Source organism: Lepus europaeus, chromosome 1 (assembly GCF_033115175.1).
Source record: "Lepus europaeus isolate LE1 chromosome 1, mLepTim1.pri, whole genome shotgun sequence".
Taxonomy (NCBI): domain Eukaryota; kingdom Metazoa; phylum Chordata; class Mammalia; order Lagomorpha; family Leporidae; genus Lepus; species Lepus europaeus.
In genome coordinates, this window is record NC_084827.1 from 93654770 (window position 1) to 93673145 (window position 18376).

General features: G+C 39.3%; 1 protein-coding gene across 1 annotated transcript in view; it reads right to left on the minus strand.

Annotated features, from left to right (window-relative positions):
* Window positions 1-18376, minus strand: part of NEB (nebulin) — a 221607-nt gene that overhangs the window by 15435 nt on the left and 187796 nt on the right. The window contains exons 126-137 of the mRNA XM_062186689.1: window positions 18235-18339; window positions 15782-15886; window positions 14264-14374; window positions 13742-13852; window positions 13166-13279; window positions 10616-10720; window positions 9548-9652; window positions 8585-8689; window positions 7819-7911; window positions 6567-6659; window positions 4109-4201; window positions 837-929 (exon numbers count right to left, since the gene is read on the minus strand). Coding sequence (XP_062042673.1) covers window positions 837-929; window positions 4109-4201; window positions 6567-6659; window positions 7819-7911; window positions 8585-8689; window positions 9548-9652; window positions 10616-10720; window positions 13166-13279; window positions 13742-13852; window positions 14264-14374; window positions 15782-15886; window positions 18235-18339 — 1233 coding nt within the window. The remainder of the gene's footprint in view (window positions 1-836; window positions 930-4108; window positions 4202-6566; window positions 6660-7818; window positions 7912-8584; window positions 8690-9547; window positions 9653-10615; window positions 10721-13165; window positions 13280-13741; window positions 13853-14263; window positions 14375-15781; window positions 15887-18234; window positions 18340-18376) is intronic.

Here is an 18376-nt window from a genome sequence, read left to right on the forward strand (position 1 = left end):
CAGGCACTTTCCCCCTCTGGAGACTTGGGAGGAGGGGATTTAGAGGAAAGGGACTAGCAGATCCTAAAGGCAAAGGAATGCAGGAAATAGCAGCAAAAACTAAGAATAGGAAAAGAAAATTTTGTTATTTTTGTTGCTTGAACTAATCTCGGCAGCACCATGGAAAGGCGCAATTAGCCTTCCCCAGCTTGTTATAAGAAGGGAAAAAAAAATAGAAACAGACAAGAGACAAAGAAAATCAAGGAAGTTATTTTTGATTTGGAAATGCTATTAATAAACCACATTGGGATATTTGAGTTTTATAAACGTATATATGAAGATAGATACACACATCTTCTTTTGCTGTCTTTCAAAAGAAGTAAAAAGTATTTAATTTTTAGTTGGACATACCAGGAAGAATTATTTTTAAGGTCAATGGGGGGCAATTGCAAGATGCTAAAAAAAGAAACTTGAAAATATCTGCCATACCAGTAAAGACAGAGAAGGTTAGATAGGAAATAAGGCCAACAGTCAGACCTTTGCAGAATCATGTTTTAAAGCTTTACGTTCAAATAAAACTTGCCAAAGCAGGACACTTAGTCACTGAGAATGTTACGGTTTTACAAACTGGAATAGAATACCAAACACCTTTTAAAAAAAATTTGTTTAAGCCAACTGATTATGTTAATGTTTAACCAAAATGGGGAAACTGATTCACAGGAAGTGGCAGTATTAAATTGGGAAAAAGACGGGTCAGATTTTAATTGGGATAAGTTGATTAGACTTTTAAAAATCTGGTTATTGGTCTCTCTTTAATGTTTTAAAAATAGTTAGGGTTTTTTTTTTTTTTTAAATACCGAGCTAAAGTTTTCTTGATTGTGTTTGACTCTCTCCATCTCTGGAGTGATGGGGATTGGAATTCCTTTTCCAAGGTTTTCTTTATACAACACCTGTGTGACACAAGAAAGCATCCAGAAAAAACAAGAGCAGTCAAAATGGCCCTTCTCATCTACATCCTGGGGAACCTACTTTGAGACTATAGACATCAACCAGGAAGGGCAGATTCACCTAGTGCACCTCTTTGTTCAAGCACAGATTTAGGTGAGAGCATGTTTTGTATTTCCTTAGCTGAACTGCTAGGAATTTTTGATGCTCATTTTTATTGGATCCCATATATAAAAATTGTTTCCTGTTCTAGAATTAAAGAATACAAATAATTTTATCAGAGCCCTGAACTGCTCAATGCACAATAGAAAAATTATTTTTTAAAATAGATTAACATTTATTTGCCCTATGCAGGTTTGTCTTACAGTATAATAGATACTTAAACCAAGACAAAAATCTATGCAATATGGCAAAACTGGTCTTCACTGAGTAAGTTCAAATTGTAGAGATGGTCAGTTATAAAGTCAGTGTTTAATATATTGTATTGTTTATTTCCCACAGAATCTAAAAGGCTTATGCACCACTGGAGAAATCTGCATAAATGTAACTTGTATGAAAATGAGCACAAAAGGTTACCCAAGTTACCCTAGTTGGCTATGACCAAATATAAATAATAGTGTACTTTAATATAGAATGAAATAACTTTAAGATAATTTTGAAAATTGGTGCAAACCTTCCATAAACAGTAATAATAATGAATCCAGAGAAAATAACATTCCAAAAGACACATTAACTTACATTGAAATTTAACACAATTGAAAGGTTGTTAGTAGGTAGTAATTAAAAACAAAAAGAAGGTGGGACCAAAGTTACTGAAAGTTATGTTAAAGAATCAAACTTTTTGAAAATATTTCAGCTGACAATGAAAAACATTTAGATTAATTCCCCTACCTTCAAAAGTAAATTTAGTCATTTTCCTACTGACATTTGTTTCTCCATCTCAAGGACATGAGAATTTACGATCTTTGTGTAGAAGCATCAGACTATTTGGGAATTAGATTTTTTACAGGAAGAACAATAATGATATAAGAGACAATAACGCTGACCATACATTAATGATCTGATCTGTGTGTTTTACAAGAAATCAGAAGGCCTGAATTTTTACTCATGAAATGGCATGTTTAGAGTAAGTCTCAAAATAAGATTCTTTTGTTTCTAATACTGTGAAAAGAGTGATTTTTTTTGGGTGCTAATCTTTATATATATGTGAATAGTATCTAAGTTAAGGTGGCTCCTGTTCTCAAGAGCCACGAATTCTATATGTGGCCTCCAGCCTGGTATCCTTTCTTGCAATGCTAACCCAGAAACATTAGATAAAAAGAGTTACAGGTTCAGCTTTTGTCTGGAAAAAAATTAACTTCAAAAGTCCCAGCATAACATACAGATGAAAGGAGAAGGAATCAAAAGTTTTAATGGACTAGTGTAGAAAATATAAAATACTAGAATCAGATGGTGAGTAACAGATCCAGAAAAGGGAAGGACTCAGTGAGATTTTTAAGAAAGAATTTGTTAAATTGATTATTATAAAGGGACAAACAGAAGTTTGTTTTATAGAAATTATTTTGTTTAATATGGAGTTAAAGGAGCTTTCTTCCAAATACCGAGCTAAAGTTTTCTTGATTGCGTTTGACTCGCTCCATCTCAGGAGTCACAGGTAGGGGTGTCCCTTTGCTCAAGTTCTCTTTGTACAATATCTGTGTGTACAAAACCAACAGTCACATCAGCCTGAAGCCAGCTTTTAGGTAGATTTGAACTTTAAAAAGTTTCAATGTATTTTTTTGTTTTTTATGATAGCATAAAATAAACCTTTAAGAAATGGAGCCACTCTAGGCTGCCCTGGATATTGAGCCATTCACAGCCTGCTCTCTGTCCCTGACTGGCCAGGTCAAAGTGGCTTGATTTATATCTCCTCAAAGACTACAGGATTAAGTCTCAGCAAATAGTATTCAAGTTAACTAAAATTAATATCTATAAGGAAATGTTGGTAGCATTTAATTAGGGAAAGGAAGGAAGGATGAAAAGAAAAAAAGACAGGTAGGCAGATAGTGTTGGGGGAACAAAACAAACATTAATATTAGAAGCTAAATTACTGCTTTCATTGATCTTGAATATATTCCAAAGGAAAGCTCATTTATATCTTGTACAAAAAAATGAGAAAAGTAAATTTGTATTTCTCAGTAACTGAACTGCTGTGTTATCGCTGAATAAAAATGCTTAAGAATCACATTATAAAGAAAAGCTACAAATACAATGCATCAAACAAAAACACAACAAACAAAGAAAATTCCAATTAACATCTTTTTGAAGAGGTGTTAGGTTTTACTTTTGATTTGTGCCATACCAGTTAGAAACACCTATTGTTATTAAAAGAGGACTGGAAAAAGGAAATAATGAGTATGACAGGATTTTAAGGGAAGTGATGAATAGCTATGTTTTAGAGAAATGCAGTTAAAATTTCACACCAGAGCTAAAGTAAATACTACATTAGATTTGTATTGAAAACTGAGATAATATTTTACTTTTCATTATATGAATTTAGTAATTTTACATTTGTAATGTGTTAAAAATATTAAGGTATTTTTTTTTTCATCCCCTAAGAAATACCGAGCTAAAGTTCTCTTGATTGCGTTTGACTCTCTCCATCTCTGGAGTGATAGCTGTTGGGGTTCCTTTCCCCAGATTTTCTTTGTACAAAACCTGTGAGATACAAGAAAGTATCCAGAAGACATTCAAAACAAGCACAAAGGCTAAGGAAAGGAGAAGAACATCGGGTGTGGTAAGGAGCTAATCTTTCATTAGTAAATGGTATTTAGTACGGACAACGCTTTTACTTTTTTAACTTCACAATTTTGAGTAAGAACTCTACAGTGCTAATTCTAAGGCTGGAAAGGGGTAACAGAAAGCATTGAGTTATGAGAAATGAGTATAATGATGAGGAATCCTATGTTAATTCTTCTTATGGTGTTTCAGGTCTAACTACTCACACTGGTCAGTTGGTGAAAATGTTAAAGGAAATCAGAAAAGTGGGTCATTTTGTATTAAGTTGAGATGATTTGGTCAGGTAATACACACAAACACACACAGAATTTGTTAAGATGTTATTTTTTTTTTAAAAAGGGTGATGGTTATTCTGGTAAATTTTTTAAATGGGCAGTAGTTTTTTATTTGATATATTTGTAAATACCGAGCTAAAGTTCTCTTGATTGCGTTTGACTCTCTCAATCTCTGGAGTGACAGTGGTTGGAATGCCTGTTCCCAAGTTTTCTTTGTACATAACCTGTAGAAAATAATTAGAATACCCCAAAAGGTAAAATAACCATAAATCCTTCAGGTTACCGCTACATGGGGGCTATTTGGTGGGAACTCATAAAAACAACCTTTCACATATGACACTCAAGGAATAAGGAAAAGAAATTCCATAAATTTTTATGTTCTTCTAAGTATTTAGTTTACTGTTATAAACACTAAGTACTAAATAATGCATTTTTTGCAGCCAACACATAATGCATTCCTAAAATGCATTAAATAATGACAATACATTTAATAATGAGAAAAATCTAAACATCATTACACTCAGTATTTGTGTCTTGAATAAAGTAGGACTGAGATAGACTTGAACTTAATAAATAGGGTGCTTGGTTTAAAATTTTCCAAAATATAACAATATGTAATCTATAATACTGTTGCTAAGAATTTTCTGCTTTTTATTTTCTAATCATGATTGCTAATTTTTCCTAATAATTCCTAGTTATTCCTATTTTCTAATCATAATTCCTAGCTGGTTCTTAGTCTGCAGGTATCTTTTATAAGAGGAGACTTAGTTTGTCAGGAAAAATCTTTCCCTGAAGTCTGTACTGATGATTGCTTGATCACATATAATGGTGTTTTTTGAATGGGTATTCAAAACAATAGAATAGTATTTTTTGGAGTTAGTTTCAAAGTACTGTAAATTTTAAAAGAGTAAGATACATCTACTTTCTCAGCCTCTTGTCTCCTTCCTTCCACTTCCTTTTTTTTTTTTTTTAAATAAAGATTTATGTATTTGAAAGGCAGATTGACAGAGAGAGAGATCAATCTTCCATCCACTGGTTCACTCTTCAGATGCCTCCAACAGCTGGGGCTGGGCCAGGCCAAAGTCAGGAGCTAGGAGCTCCATCCAGGTCTTTAATGTGGGAAGCAGGAACTCAAGTCCTTAGGCCATCACCTTTCTGGCAGGAAACAAGATGGAAAGTGAAGTAGCCAGAACTTGAACCAGGCACTCTGATAAAAAGTGGCAGCCTATCCTGTGCCACAGTGCCAGGCCCTCCTTCCTTCTTAATGTTCAGAATTTTCAGTCTGTGAACTGAACGCATCAATTCTTTTTAAATGATTTGATTCTATTATGTACTAGTACATGGGGTGGGAAGCAAGACAAAAAACTTAGGAGTTTGTGTCACAGATTATTTCCTAAAATCACTAACAAGCTAGTGGTATCTTTGTTTTGCTCAGAAACTTTTCAGCATCTTTGATAATCTGCTGTCTTGATAACAAGGTTGTGTTTCTTTATCCTTTACCCAAGAAAGCAGCAGGACTGATCACAGACAACAGAAAAAACAAAATTAGGGAAAAGCACGATACTACAAATCAGAGAAACAAACAGGCCATGGCCCCAAAACTCTAATGAAGTTCGTACCACAAGGAATTCAGAACATGTAACCTGCAGAATAAATGATCAAGTATCTTTCAGTGGAAATCAATGAGTGCTCAGTCCTCCAACGACCAGGGGGCTCTCTAAGACCAAGGTGCTCATCTATGTTGGCCAGGAGCTATTCCCTAGAGTTCACATAGTCTTGTAAGTAGCTAGCTACTACTTAGAATCTGGGAAAGAGGAGGAGGGGGTGCAGAGTTAGGGCTCACTTGACAGGTCAGGAGAAGCTTAAGCTACCCTGATGGTTCAGGTCTAGGGGATCCCCCAACCCAATACACACTATGCACAGGTGCCTGATGTTTCTTTTAGAGAGCTGGCTTCCTGTATAAGGTGGATGACAGCCAGTGCCTGAAACAGGTACCGTGCTTACAAGACGCAGAGAGCAGAGAACACAAGGCAAGAAAGCTGGAAAGGGAAAGATGGCTGCACAGACTTCACAAGACTACCTGGAGTACTCCTGGGCACTGAGGAATCCTCTCATTCATAAATATATACAAAACAATCATTTTATAGGATTCTTATGTGTATTATGAGAATATTCAAAAAGTCCGTGGAAAAAGAATGTTAAAAAAGTTTGGTGCAAAAAATTTGAAATCCAGGCATACTTTTCTCATAATGCATATTTTCTATGAAATTTTTAAAGACAACTCACATGTATAGGCTTGGGTTAAGGTCATCTCTGTAACCTTATTACTATCGTTTGCACATTTTACTTTAGAAATGGAAGCATAATGATCAGTAATTCAAGTCCGTTCTGCTCTGTGATTATGCAAAGGCAGGCTTCTGATCTACTTTCTCAGCCTGTACTGCCCCTGCAGGACCAAGGGAGGATTCACAACACCCCCAAGGCGGGAGAGGGTCTTCGTAGAAGGGAACAAGGCCTGAGAGGGAGCTAGGGGAAGAAACCGGGACGCGCCCAGTCACACAAACCGGTGCTGAGGGCGTGGGCCTTTACCGTGCTAATGTGCTTCTGAGTCTCCTTGACCCGTTTCACTTCAGGCAGGTCAGGGATTGGAGTTCCTTGTCCAATTGCTTCCTTATACTTCACCTGCAGATGTGAAAATGGGAAAAGGTATTATTTACACGCATACTAGTTATTCTCCCCAACACATGCATACTTGATTAGCAGACCCACAGTTTTTTTAAGGTGGCAATTTAAATAGCCCAAGCTCTGCACTTAGTATGAATGGGACACATTCTGATCCTGGGTTAGAGGAGAGCACTTCTGAGGGCAGGGATGCTTGGTCTCTGTCTTGACTCTTTGAAAGCAAAGCTAGGGATCTCCACTCAGACTGGTAGCCACTTGGCTTCCTTGTACACAGCAGCCCCTCCCTTATCTTATACATTGTAGGACCCCTGGTGTGTGCCCCAAACTCGGGATATATTATGTTATTTTTCCTGTACATACATACATATATAAGTTGAATGCCTTTTCCATCTTAACTCTTATGCACTGTGGCCATGTTGTATGCAGTCTGAGGTGTGACAACAAAACTAGAGTGGATTTTTCTTTCTTCATAATTTCCTAAATGTATTATAGATCTCAGCAATCTTAACATCTGGTTTTTTTCTTATTGAGAACTTTCACATTTCCACTTAAAGGAAGTACTTTATGGCTTCTCTTTGGTCTATCTGAACTGCCAACATCACTAGTCTGCACTTTGGGGCTACTATTAAGTAAAATAAAGTGACTAATAGGGGATTAGTTTATACAGCATGGATACTCTGGACAAAGGAATGATTCAAGTCTCGAGTGGGACATTGCAAGGTATTGTAATATCTCATCACACTACACAGAATGGCTTGCAATTCAAAACTTATGTATTTTCAGACCCCAATTGATTGTGTAACTAAAATCATGGAAAGTGAAAACACAGATAAGAAGGGACCAGTGAATGCTAGGGTTTTTATACCCAGCAGTTCATTTAACTAGGACAGCTAAATTCATATGCATGTCTCTAGGAAGGTTAATGCCTTGTCTCTAACACTGTCTACTTTCTTAAAACCTCCTTCAATTTCCATCTCTAACCTGACCCTCATGAAATCTACCATGGCATTGCACAGAGTTTGAGATGCCTATGATTGCTATGTGGTGATGGGCCACAAGCACCTATTTAGCCAAATCAGCTATTTCTGTTGACAAAGTTTTTGAATACAGTTAATAATCATTGTAAGTATTCAAAGGGAAGCAGAGATTGTGCCATTACCGAGCTAATGTGGTCCTGGGTTTGCTTCACTCTCATCATCTCCGGTGTCTTTCCAATTGCTGTTCCAGGTGAGACATCCTCTTTATATAAAACCTGGGCATTCAGAACCAAGAGAGTGTTACACAGAAGAAAGGAAAACCCCACGATTCCTGGAGAAAGACTAGGACACTTGGCTTCTGTGAAAACAAAGCACACTAGACAATGTTCTCGGGCAAGTGCCCGAGCACTGCCTGTGATGCCTCCCTGGTCAGCACCAGTGACTCAGTCATGTGTCAACACAAACCACTTTCCAGGTCTTGAGGTTTCTTTTAAGATTATTGCAGGTATTAATACAGGATAAGAAAAAACAGAAAATGTTGATTAACCACGAAAACAAAAACCACTCCCAAGTAACACACAAATGCCATTAAAGAAATGCAGTCAGTCAATTATTTTGGGAAGGGATAAGAAAAGAAATCACAATGTAAAAAAATAAAAAATAAAAAACATCTTCTGGAGCAAGACAACACATGTTACTGTGCTGGGATTAAAAATGTAAAAAGAAAAGTCACTTTGTTAGCAGATTTAAGTTGTTATTTCAAATAGTTTCTGGGGTGATGATTCTGGAGCAAAGTATGGAGAATTTTAACAAACCATTGCTAATATTAACTAGGTGTGTTAGATGTTAATTGTCTGTATCAGTGTGATACAGGCTAGTATTTTTTCTTTTATAGAAGAGAATGGAATTATTAGGTTAGCTTCAATGGAAAATAAATAGTAAATATACCGAGCTGAAATTCTTTTGATTTTCTTTAACACGCAGTATTTCTGGCGTGTCTTGAACAACTGTAATTTTTCCTTTACTGTTTTTAAGGTCACACTGGTATTGCAGCTATGAAGAAAGAGTAAATATCTTGTTAAGATTTCAATATTGTTTTAAATATTTTAACTGTCTTACATTACTTCAAGGCAGTTAAAATCATATATATGTGTGTGCATATATATATATATATATATATATATATATACACACATGTTGAAGCATATGCCACAACAATCATAGCCTGATAGCCATTGGAAGAATTTTGGGGAGACACTCATTTTGTTTTGTTTGTTTGTTTGTTCTTGACAGGCAGAGTGGACAGTGAGAGAGAGAGACAGAGAGAGAGACAGAGAGAAAGGTCTTCCTTTGCCATTGGTTCACCCCCCAATGGCCACTGCGGCCAGCGCGCTGCGGCCGGCGCACCACGCTGATCCGAAGCCAGGAGCCAGGTGCTTCCTCCTGGTCTCCCATGCGGGTGCAGGGCCCAAGCACTTGGGCCATCCTCCACTGCACTCCCGGGCCACAGCAGGGAGCTGGACAGAAAGAGGAGCTACCAGGACAGAATCCGGTGCCCCGACCGGGACTAGAACCTGGTGTGCTGGCACCGCAGGCGGAGGATTAGCCTAGTGAGCCGCGGCGCCAGCTGAGACACTCATTTTTAAAACATTAAAATGTACAAGATTAGGTTTTCAACTGAAAAAAGAGGATGTCACTGCTAATGGAAGATGGTGGTAGTTCATGTTGAGAGACAGGAAGCCACCAATAAACTAAGAGATGGGTCTTTCCTGCTGTGATTTCAGATTGAAATTTAAGGTGAGCTCAGAGAAGAGTCGAGTACATATTTCCTGGAGCATGGATGGAGCTGTTGAGGGCTCCTCATCAGCATCACGGTAGGGGTGGGCTACGCCTTGCATCAAAACAACTTACAAGGCTGAAGTTCTTCTGGTTCTCCCGGACTCTTTGCATTTCCGGAGTGTCCAACACAGTCTCATAATATGACATGCACTTCTCAGCATCTTCCTTGTACTTTTTCTGGAATAGATTCCAAGAAATAAGGAGATGAACGCTATAGGGATTCCAGCTAATGGGACTCCAAATGGCCTCTGGCTTGGCAGAGGAAAAGTGCTTTGCGTCTTCTTGACTGTCACAGATGTTGGGAGGGTGCCAAGCAGCATGCTGTCAGAGAATTCCCTGGCTTTTCTTTCCAGAAAGGCATTTAGGAGGACCCACTGCCAGGTGGTCCACGGGAGGGAGGTTCCAGGCATGGAGGCTCAGGGAGAGCCATACCTTGAGAGGCCGTCCTCCTTGCTGAGCTACAGAGTCAGTTGGCCAGGAACCAGAAACAGAAGTGATAAGAGGCTATCAAAATCCAGTCTTTGCTGGTGATGAGTTTTTGCTAACCTTAAGCAGGTGTGATCAGGGCTTCCGGCTGCAGGACTGAGCCTCCTGGCAAGCCCTGAGGGTGTTTCCAGAACACAATTCTAATGCTGTAGAAAACTGTGGGACTGGCAACTCTGCAAGACAGACAGACCTAGGCAGCTGCCATGGACTCTTCCTTGGGCTTCCTTGACTTGCACCAGCCTTAGGCTCTTTTTGTGGGAAGATGAAAATTATCCATCATGGGAGGAATCGGGGTTAGATTGTGTGGCTAGAGTTGATGGCACAATCTCAATTTTGTTAGCGATGATTGGTCATATGGTCATATGGGCTGTTTTTCAGATTTGCACACAAATTTTACATGCTTGTTATAAGAAACTTTACATATAAAATAGTGATTCATTATGAGTTATTCCATGTCAGAGTCCTTTAGTACCTTAAAATTCTTTTCTATAATCTATTATAAATTTGATAGAGAGATCTCAACTCTGACTCAATACCACATCCTAGACAAACCCCTTTTGCCTTATTGGGAAGAAACTATAATTTGAAGAAACTTCTGCACACGTAAACGTGAAACGGGGAGGCAGTCTGTGGGATTCTGATGTATATCCTTACCTGGCTTGAAAGGTTCTTGACTTGCTGGGCGTGAATAATCTCAGGAGTGTCAACCACAGAAGTGAAATTGGCTTTTTCCATTTCTGCTGATTGCTTGTACTTAATCTGTAAAAGGACATTCAGCATTTGGGTAAATGTCTACAATGTGCAAACATTTGTTGGCTTGGTTTGATTGAGAGGGGATCAGTATTTCTTTTTCCAGAGAGACTAATTCATTTGCCATTCAACAGACATTTCTTCCTATCATGGACATAGCTATACTAAAGTTAGAAACACAAAGAAGGTTCCAGCTAATGGAAGACTTATTATCTAGATGGGTGCAAGGTGGGACATGGGCAAGAGACAGATAAACAACACATATTTAAGCATGGATTGTTTACTTGAGAGCCAGGAGAATGACCCACACCAATTAACATTAGACAATGTAGGATGCCCAAAGACCTTCGAATTTAGGCCTTGAAAGGAAGGGAAACAAAGAATTCCTAAAATACTCTAAGCAAGGAATTCTTGATGCCGAATGTGAAATAGGTGGACTAATAAACAAGGCCAGGATGTCAGAGCCTGCCTCAGCTCAAAGCAGCAGTTAAATTTTCCCAACTTCTGCTCTTTGCTCTGAACATCCCTGTTGTTCATAGACTCAGAGAAGCAGAAAGCTGGGAAAGGCAAGGGGATTGCGGTCTATGATTTAGTCTCATGGGTTTTTGCTTTTTAAAAAATTTTTAAAATTTATTTGAAAGGCAGAGTTATAGAGAGAAGGGGAAAGATACACAGAGATCTTCCATCTGCTGGTTTACTCCCCAAATGACTGCAATGGCTAGGGTTGTGCTAGGCTGAAGCCAGGAGCCTGGAGTTTCTTCTGGGTCTCCCATGCAGGTATAGGGCCATCTTTTGCTGCTTTCCCAGGCTCATTAGCAGGAAGCTGGATTGGAAGTGTAGCAACTGAGTCTCAAACCGGCATCCATGTGGGACGCTGGCATCTCAGGCAATGGTTTAACCTACTATGCCACAACACCAGCCCCAGAGTGTCATGATTAAGATGCTAGTTATGGGGCAGCGCTGTGGCGTAGTGGGTAAAGTCGCTGCCTACAGTGCCAACATCCCATATGGACACTGGTTCGCTGGCTATGGATTGGCCCAGCTCTGGTGGTTGCAGCAGTCTGGGGAGTGAATCAGTGGATGGAAGACGTTCTCTCTCTCTGCCTCTGCCTCTCTGTAACTCTGCCTTTCAAATAACTAAATAAATCTTTAAAAAAAAAAAAAAGATGCTGATTAAGATGCCTGCATACCGCATTGGAGTGCCTGAGTGCAGTTCCTGACTCCTATCCCTGACCCCAACTTCCTGCTAATGCAGACCCTGGGAGAACCGTGTTCCTGCCACACATAGAGGGAATCTAGATTGAGTTCTGGGCTCCTGGCTTAAATTTTGGCTCGCACTCCTGGCTGCTGTGGGCATTTGGGGAATAAACCAGTAGATGGGAGTGCTCTGATAGAGGGCAGTTTTTTATTTTTATTTATTTATTTATTTATTTATTTTGTACTTTAAGAAAAGTAGTGGAGGGGAGGCAAGGAGATGAAAGGAAGACAGACAGATGGAGGGAGCTTGGCAAAGGTTCCCTCATCATTTCGCTGGGATGGATTCTACCAGGCAGATGTTCAAGAATGCCATTATGAAAGCCAAGACTCTGTGGCGAAAAATATCCTACACGAAGGATCTCTGAGACCTCAGTGGAAAGAAGGGGCCATCAAGAAGGATGTACTTTTCTCTGAAGGGAGGAGAGAACTTCCTCTTTGCTTATGGCTGTGTCCAAATACTGATGGAGTCTGTGGTCACGAAAGGCTTCCATAGCCTTGGCAGCCCAGGCAAGAGCCTCGGGAGATCACCGACATCATACATAAGAGTGGTAGTTGTTAAAGGAACAACAGAAGTCACTGTGCACTTACTCCCCATGTAGGACCTCCATTCTTAATGAGTTGTACTATGAGAATTAACTGCAAAACTTGTTTTCAAACTGTACTCTATATGTCGTATGTGTGGGTGCAAACTGTTGAAATCTGTACCTAACATTGATTTTATATACAGAGGACCAACTCTAACTAAAAATGAACCATAATGAAGAAGGGCATGAGAAAGGGAATAGGAGGTAGGGTGGGTATGAGGGAAAGAACGACTATATTCCTAAAGTTGTACCTATGAAAAATGCTTTCCTTAAATAAAAGCGTTAAAAAAAGAATGCCATTGCATGTTTTTGACTGTCCCTGACCAACAGGTAAGGTAACAGAGACACTCTGCTTTCCTGCCTGTGCTACGCTGCCTGTGGCTGCTCCTAAGTGCATGCTTTATTCCACGTGGCTCCCAGCCTGCTCTCTGCCTGTTATGGGTCCAGCCTACTTCTAGACTTCTTTCTCCCCTAAATAAAGCCCCTACTTTCCTGTATATGTCTTTCACTGAATAAATGCTAAAAAAGAAAACAAAAGATAACCGAGAAAATACTACCTCCTCATCATCGCAGCTAGTTTCTGGGGAGATTGACTCAGAATGGAAACCCTCACCTGGCTGGCAATATCAGTAGCATTCCTGGCCCTCATAAAATCTGGAGTTTCATTGGCCATGGCATTCAGGCCTCTTCCTTTGACTTCCAGCTCCAGGTCTCTCTTATATTCTTTCTGTAGTAGCATTTTAAAAAATGAAAAAAGGTTAGCTAATTTCAACTAGTATATAATAAATGCATAGAGTGAATATAAAAGGTCTCCTTTTGAATATTTTCAGCCTTTTCTACTTAAAAAGTTAACATTTAAAGCAAATTTTTAATCTGGTTTGGTGCACAACTAGGATGAAATTTATGTACTTACCACTCCAGTGTAGTGTTTAAATTTAAATGAACACCCCAAATGTATCAAGGTTAAATAAGAATAATAGAGTAATAAGAGGTTATGATAACCACTGTAAAGATAGTACTATAATATGTACTCACCAGAAGTTGGGATATATTTTTGATGGTTAAATATTGTGCTAACTATGGAACTTGAAATTTAAAAACTCTCTCCTCTCTCTTTCTGGCATCACTTGGCAAGGAAGGGATGAAGATGCTGTATGAATTAGACACATGCAGTTGGCTGTGGGCCTACCTCATTGAGGATCTGCGTGGCGTTCTTTGCTCTCAACATGTCAGGTGTATCTTCCATTTCAGTGAGCCCCTTCCCACGGATGCTCTCCTCTAGATCTCTCCTGTATTCTTTCTATGTCACAAAATAAAAGCAACAACACTGACAAGACAGCCTGGGTTGTTCCTCTTAAGTGAAAAGCCAAAAATGTAAAAAGTAAACTCTTCCAATTTTTAAACTCAAGGTTGGGTAAGTAAAGATATGAATAAAGTAAGGGTATAAGATTCATAGGTTAATATTAAATATCAAATAAACAACTAGAAATTAATAGAATGCTAAGGTAAGCATATTTTATTAGGTATTCAATTTAAAAATTAGAAGAATTAACATGGGTAATGGATTAGGTGGTAGTACCAAACAACTTGTGAGCCCAACTTGAAACCCACAGTTAGGTGGGGATGGAGGTGGTAGAAGGAGCACATTGATGGGTGTCATTAGTGCAATTATTTGGGTCAAGAGGGAAAGAAAAGACCAAGTGGGCACTACCTCGCTGGCTATTTTGGTTGCGTATTTGACATGTAATAGAGCAGGTGTGACCTCCAGGCCCGTCAGGTTTCTGCCTTTAATGGACTCTTCATACTCTTTCCTATATTCTTTCTAATATGAGTAGGAAGGAAAGGCAAGTTAAAAAAGAATCTGTTATAATTTATTTCACAATCCTAGGAAGAAAAACTTATATAACATTTATTTCTTTACATGTCTTCTTATGCATAGTTCTAGCAATGATTACACATTTGAAACATGTCTGATTGTTCTAGAAAGATTTTGTCGGGAGCAAATGGCCCCCAGAAAGCTCAGAGGTTGAGAAACTATGATGGGACCCTCCCTCCTCTGTCTAACGTGCCTGGGCTGGCTCTCTGCCACAAGAGTAGCCATTTGCTATGGGCACTGAATCCATGGTCATCTCTCTTGAAATAGTCCACATTTCTCTTAAGGTGACAAAAGACTTTATTTCAAAATTAAAGGTTACTCATGGGAAGAAAATAAACCAAAGTCTAGAGGAAAGGGCCTGAGACACTGTCTACAAACAGCCTTTTTCATAATCATGACCTTCTTAAAAACATCACTGAATAGATCAGGCAGACAACAAGGCATAGTTGAGACAAAGAGCTACTCTCCCAACCCCAACTCTTTCTCTTTTCTAATCCCTGGATAGGTGTTCTCACGGAGAGGCTTGGGTAGATGTTGGAACTCAATTTTTGCATTCTTTCATTTTAACAGAATTTTAAGTTTATAGAAAAACTGTAAGAATAGTGTAAGGAACTCCCACAGATTCTTTACTCCACTAATTGTTTCGAACTATTTTAAACTTTGGGTTGCCTGGCATTATACACCAGAATGTTCCACAAACTTATACCTAGCTTTTATTGAAATCATTTATCTTTATAGTTGGAGATATAACTCATGGAGGACAGGCAAACAGAAATTCCAAATAAATCTGTTTCCCAATAAAAACAGACTAAGATTCAAAATAAGATTTCATTTCTCTCTATTCTTGGTTAAAAATGAAAAACATGTTTTTAAAATGCTTGTGTTGCAATTTTAGAATGGGAAATATGACACCTTGACTTGAGGTTTTCTAGATTCTTGATAAACATCTTGACCATGATCCCTTTGTTTGTTTTGGTTTGAGACATCCTACTGAGAGCAGAGCATCCCAAAGCCAATGGCATGTCTGTGTAGAAGGAGCTTTTCATTCATTAAAAAATTCAATTATATTCAGTATAATTTGTTCCACAGATAGGGATAGTTGGCTTTGTTCTAATTTTATGAAAATGGTTGTTGAAATAAAACATATGATCAATATGTACTACTTGGATTTTTTTTAAATAACTAAACTGTATGGTTTCTAGGATGGAAATGATTTTAGGGACCACATGTTAAGAACTTACACCATATACCCCTTTTGGATGACAGGAGACTGGGTATGTGTGGCTGTGCAAGTCCGTGTGCATTGTTGGCTTGACGATATCGCTGTTGTGCGGTATGTTTTGTAGGACTTACCCCACTCTGCATCTGCTGAGACTCCTTGGCAGTGATGTATGTTGGTGTTTCAAAGTCCAGCATGGGCTTTCCCCGTTCCTTTTCATACTTTTCTTTGTATTTCACCTAGTGATGAAAAGCCTTGTTAGATACACTTCCTCCAGGCAATTCCTAGAGCTAGCCAGAGACCAGTGTAAGGACAGTACTTTATAACTGACCCATTATGTCATCTCCTTGCCACTCAAAACAGATTCCTGTTGTGTTTCAGATCCGGTACCTTTTCGTCATTGCCGCTGGGGGGTGGGGTGGGTAAATACCATTACCATTGGGAAGGTGTAATCAGGATTTGGATTCAGTTCAAGGAGACAAAAGATTCACTGCCAAAAGTCAAAGAAATGCCAGTGCGTGGAAATGCATGGGGGGAACTGTCCATATGTAATGTTGGCCAAGGTTTGATGTATTGACGTGAACGCTTTAACAGCATTAATCATTATTTCTGGTAAAAGTTTTCAGTTTCTCTTTCATAAGAACTCTTATCAGACTCAGGGTCTTGATTGAATAGATAACTCATACAACTTTATTTGTGAGTAGAAAACTCTGGGTCATAACTGGTCATATATTTTTTAAAGGTTTATTTATTTATTTGAAAGTCAGAGTTAAACAGAGAAAGAAGGAGAGGCAAAGAGAAAGAGGTCTTTCATCCAGTGGTTCACTTCCCAGATGGCCACAACAGCCAGAGCTGTGCTGATCCAAAGCCAGGATCCAGGAGCTTCCTCTGAGTCTCCCACGCAGGTGCAGGAGTCCAAGGACTTGGACCATCTTGTACCGCTTTCCTAGGCCATAGCAGAGAACTGAATTGGAAGTAGAGCAGCCAGGACTTGAACTGGCGCCCATGTGGGATGCCAGCACTGCAGATGGCAGCTTTGCCTGCTCTGCCACAGCGCTGGCCATTCATATATTTAATACAAACAATATAAATTGATATAAAAACCAAAAAAATCTAGTTTATATGTTGATTTGGCATTCTCAAAAGATCCCCAAGTCTGTTTAGAAAGATAGTTCCTGGGGCCGGCACTGTGGTACAGTGGATTAAGCCACAACCTGCAGTGCAGGCATCCCAAATGGGTGCCAATTTGAGTCCCGGCTGCTCCACTTCCGATCTAGCTCTGTGCTAATGTGCCTGGGAAAGCAGCAGAAGATGGCCCAGGTCCTTGGGCCCTTGCACCCATCTGGGAGACCTGGAAGAAGCTCCGGGCTCCTGGCTTCAGCCTGGCCCAGCTCAGGTCGTTGTGGCCATTTGGGGAGTTAACCAGCAATGGAAGATCAGTGTCTCCTTCTCTCACTCTGTAACTCTGCTTCCAAATACAAAAATTCATCCTTTGTAAAAAAATAAATAAATAAAGACAATTCTGTCATCTACATAATATGATTAGGAATGGGGAGCCATAAAGCCATTCAGAGACCACAGTGAATAAAGTGAAAGAAAGGTGAAGGACCTGTTTCACACAGGGTTCTATCTGCAGTGTTCCATCTCAGCTGTCGTGAGACACCAGAATAGAGGCCGGGGGACACAGGCTACTTTACAGATGATTTGAGGACATTTCTAGTGAGTTAGCCCTCTTGGTTAATGCCCAAATGGGGTAGTACATAATGCTGAATTTTTTAAACAAAAGATCACATGATAGCAAGTTCTTTCCTCAGAAAATCTTCAGTTATTTCACAAATTCAGCAATTTCTTAAATACCTAGAGACTCTATCAGTGGTAGATCTGATCATGTCACTGTCTATGTAAAATCCTCCTCAGACCGCCTATCATGGTCTGTAGTGTTTCTTGACCTGGGAAGCACCTGTGGGGAACATTGGGATCACTGAGAGGCGTCTGTTCCCCTTGTAAAACAATCTATGCTTCTAGTCCCTGTCAGTACCTGGAATAGCACATAGTGCATGTATAGAATACAATATGCTCTCCATAAAATGTAGTTATATGGGTTATAATTTATAACAGACAAATGTGTTTCAAAATATTACTCAATTCAAATCTCCTTCTATCTTTGTGTATTTTCTCAAGCAATGATAATTAAAAGGATAAGTCCTGGGATTGGCATTGTGGCGTAGCAGATAAAACCACCACCTGCAACACAAACATCCGATTGGGGCACCAGTTCATGTCCCAGTTGCTCCACTTCTAATTCAGCTTCCTGCCTAGGAAAAGCAATGTCAGACGGCAAGGTGGGAGCCCTGGATAAAGGCCCTTGGCTTCGGCCTAGCTCAGTGCTGGGCACTACAGCCATCCAGGGGAATGAACCAGCACATGGGAGATCTGTCTGTCTCTCCTACTAACTCTTTCAAAATAAATAAATCTTAAAAAAAAAAAAAAAAAAAGGATAAGTCCTATCCTGGAGGGAGGGCATGAGGTCTCTTGGCATTGTAGATGAATGTGCTTAGGGGGAAGAAATCAGTCTGGATCAACTTACGATACTCTGTAATTCTGTAGCCTCTTTCAGGTGAAGCTGCTCCAGATTGTCAGGGATTGTGTGGTAGTGGCCTTTACTCTTCTCATAGTTCTTCTTGTACTGGTACTGAGGGGAGGGGCAAACAAGGGACATTGGTGGGAAA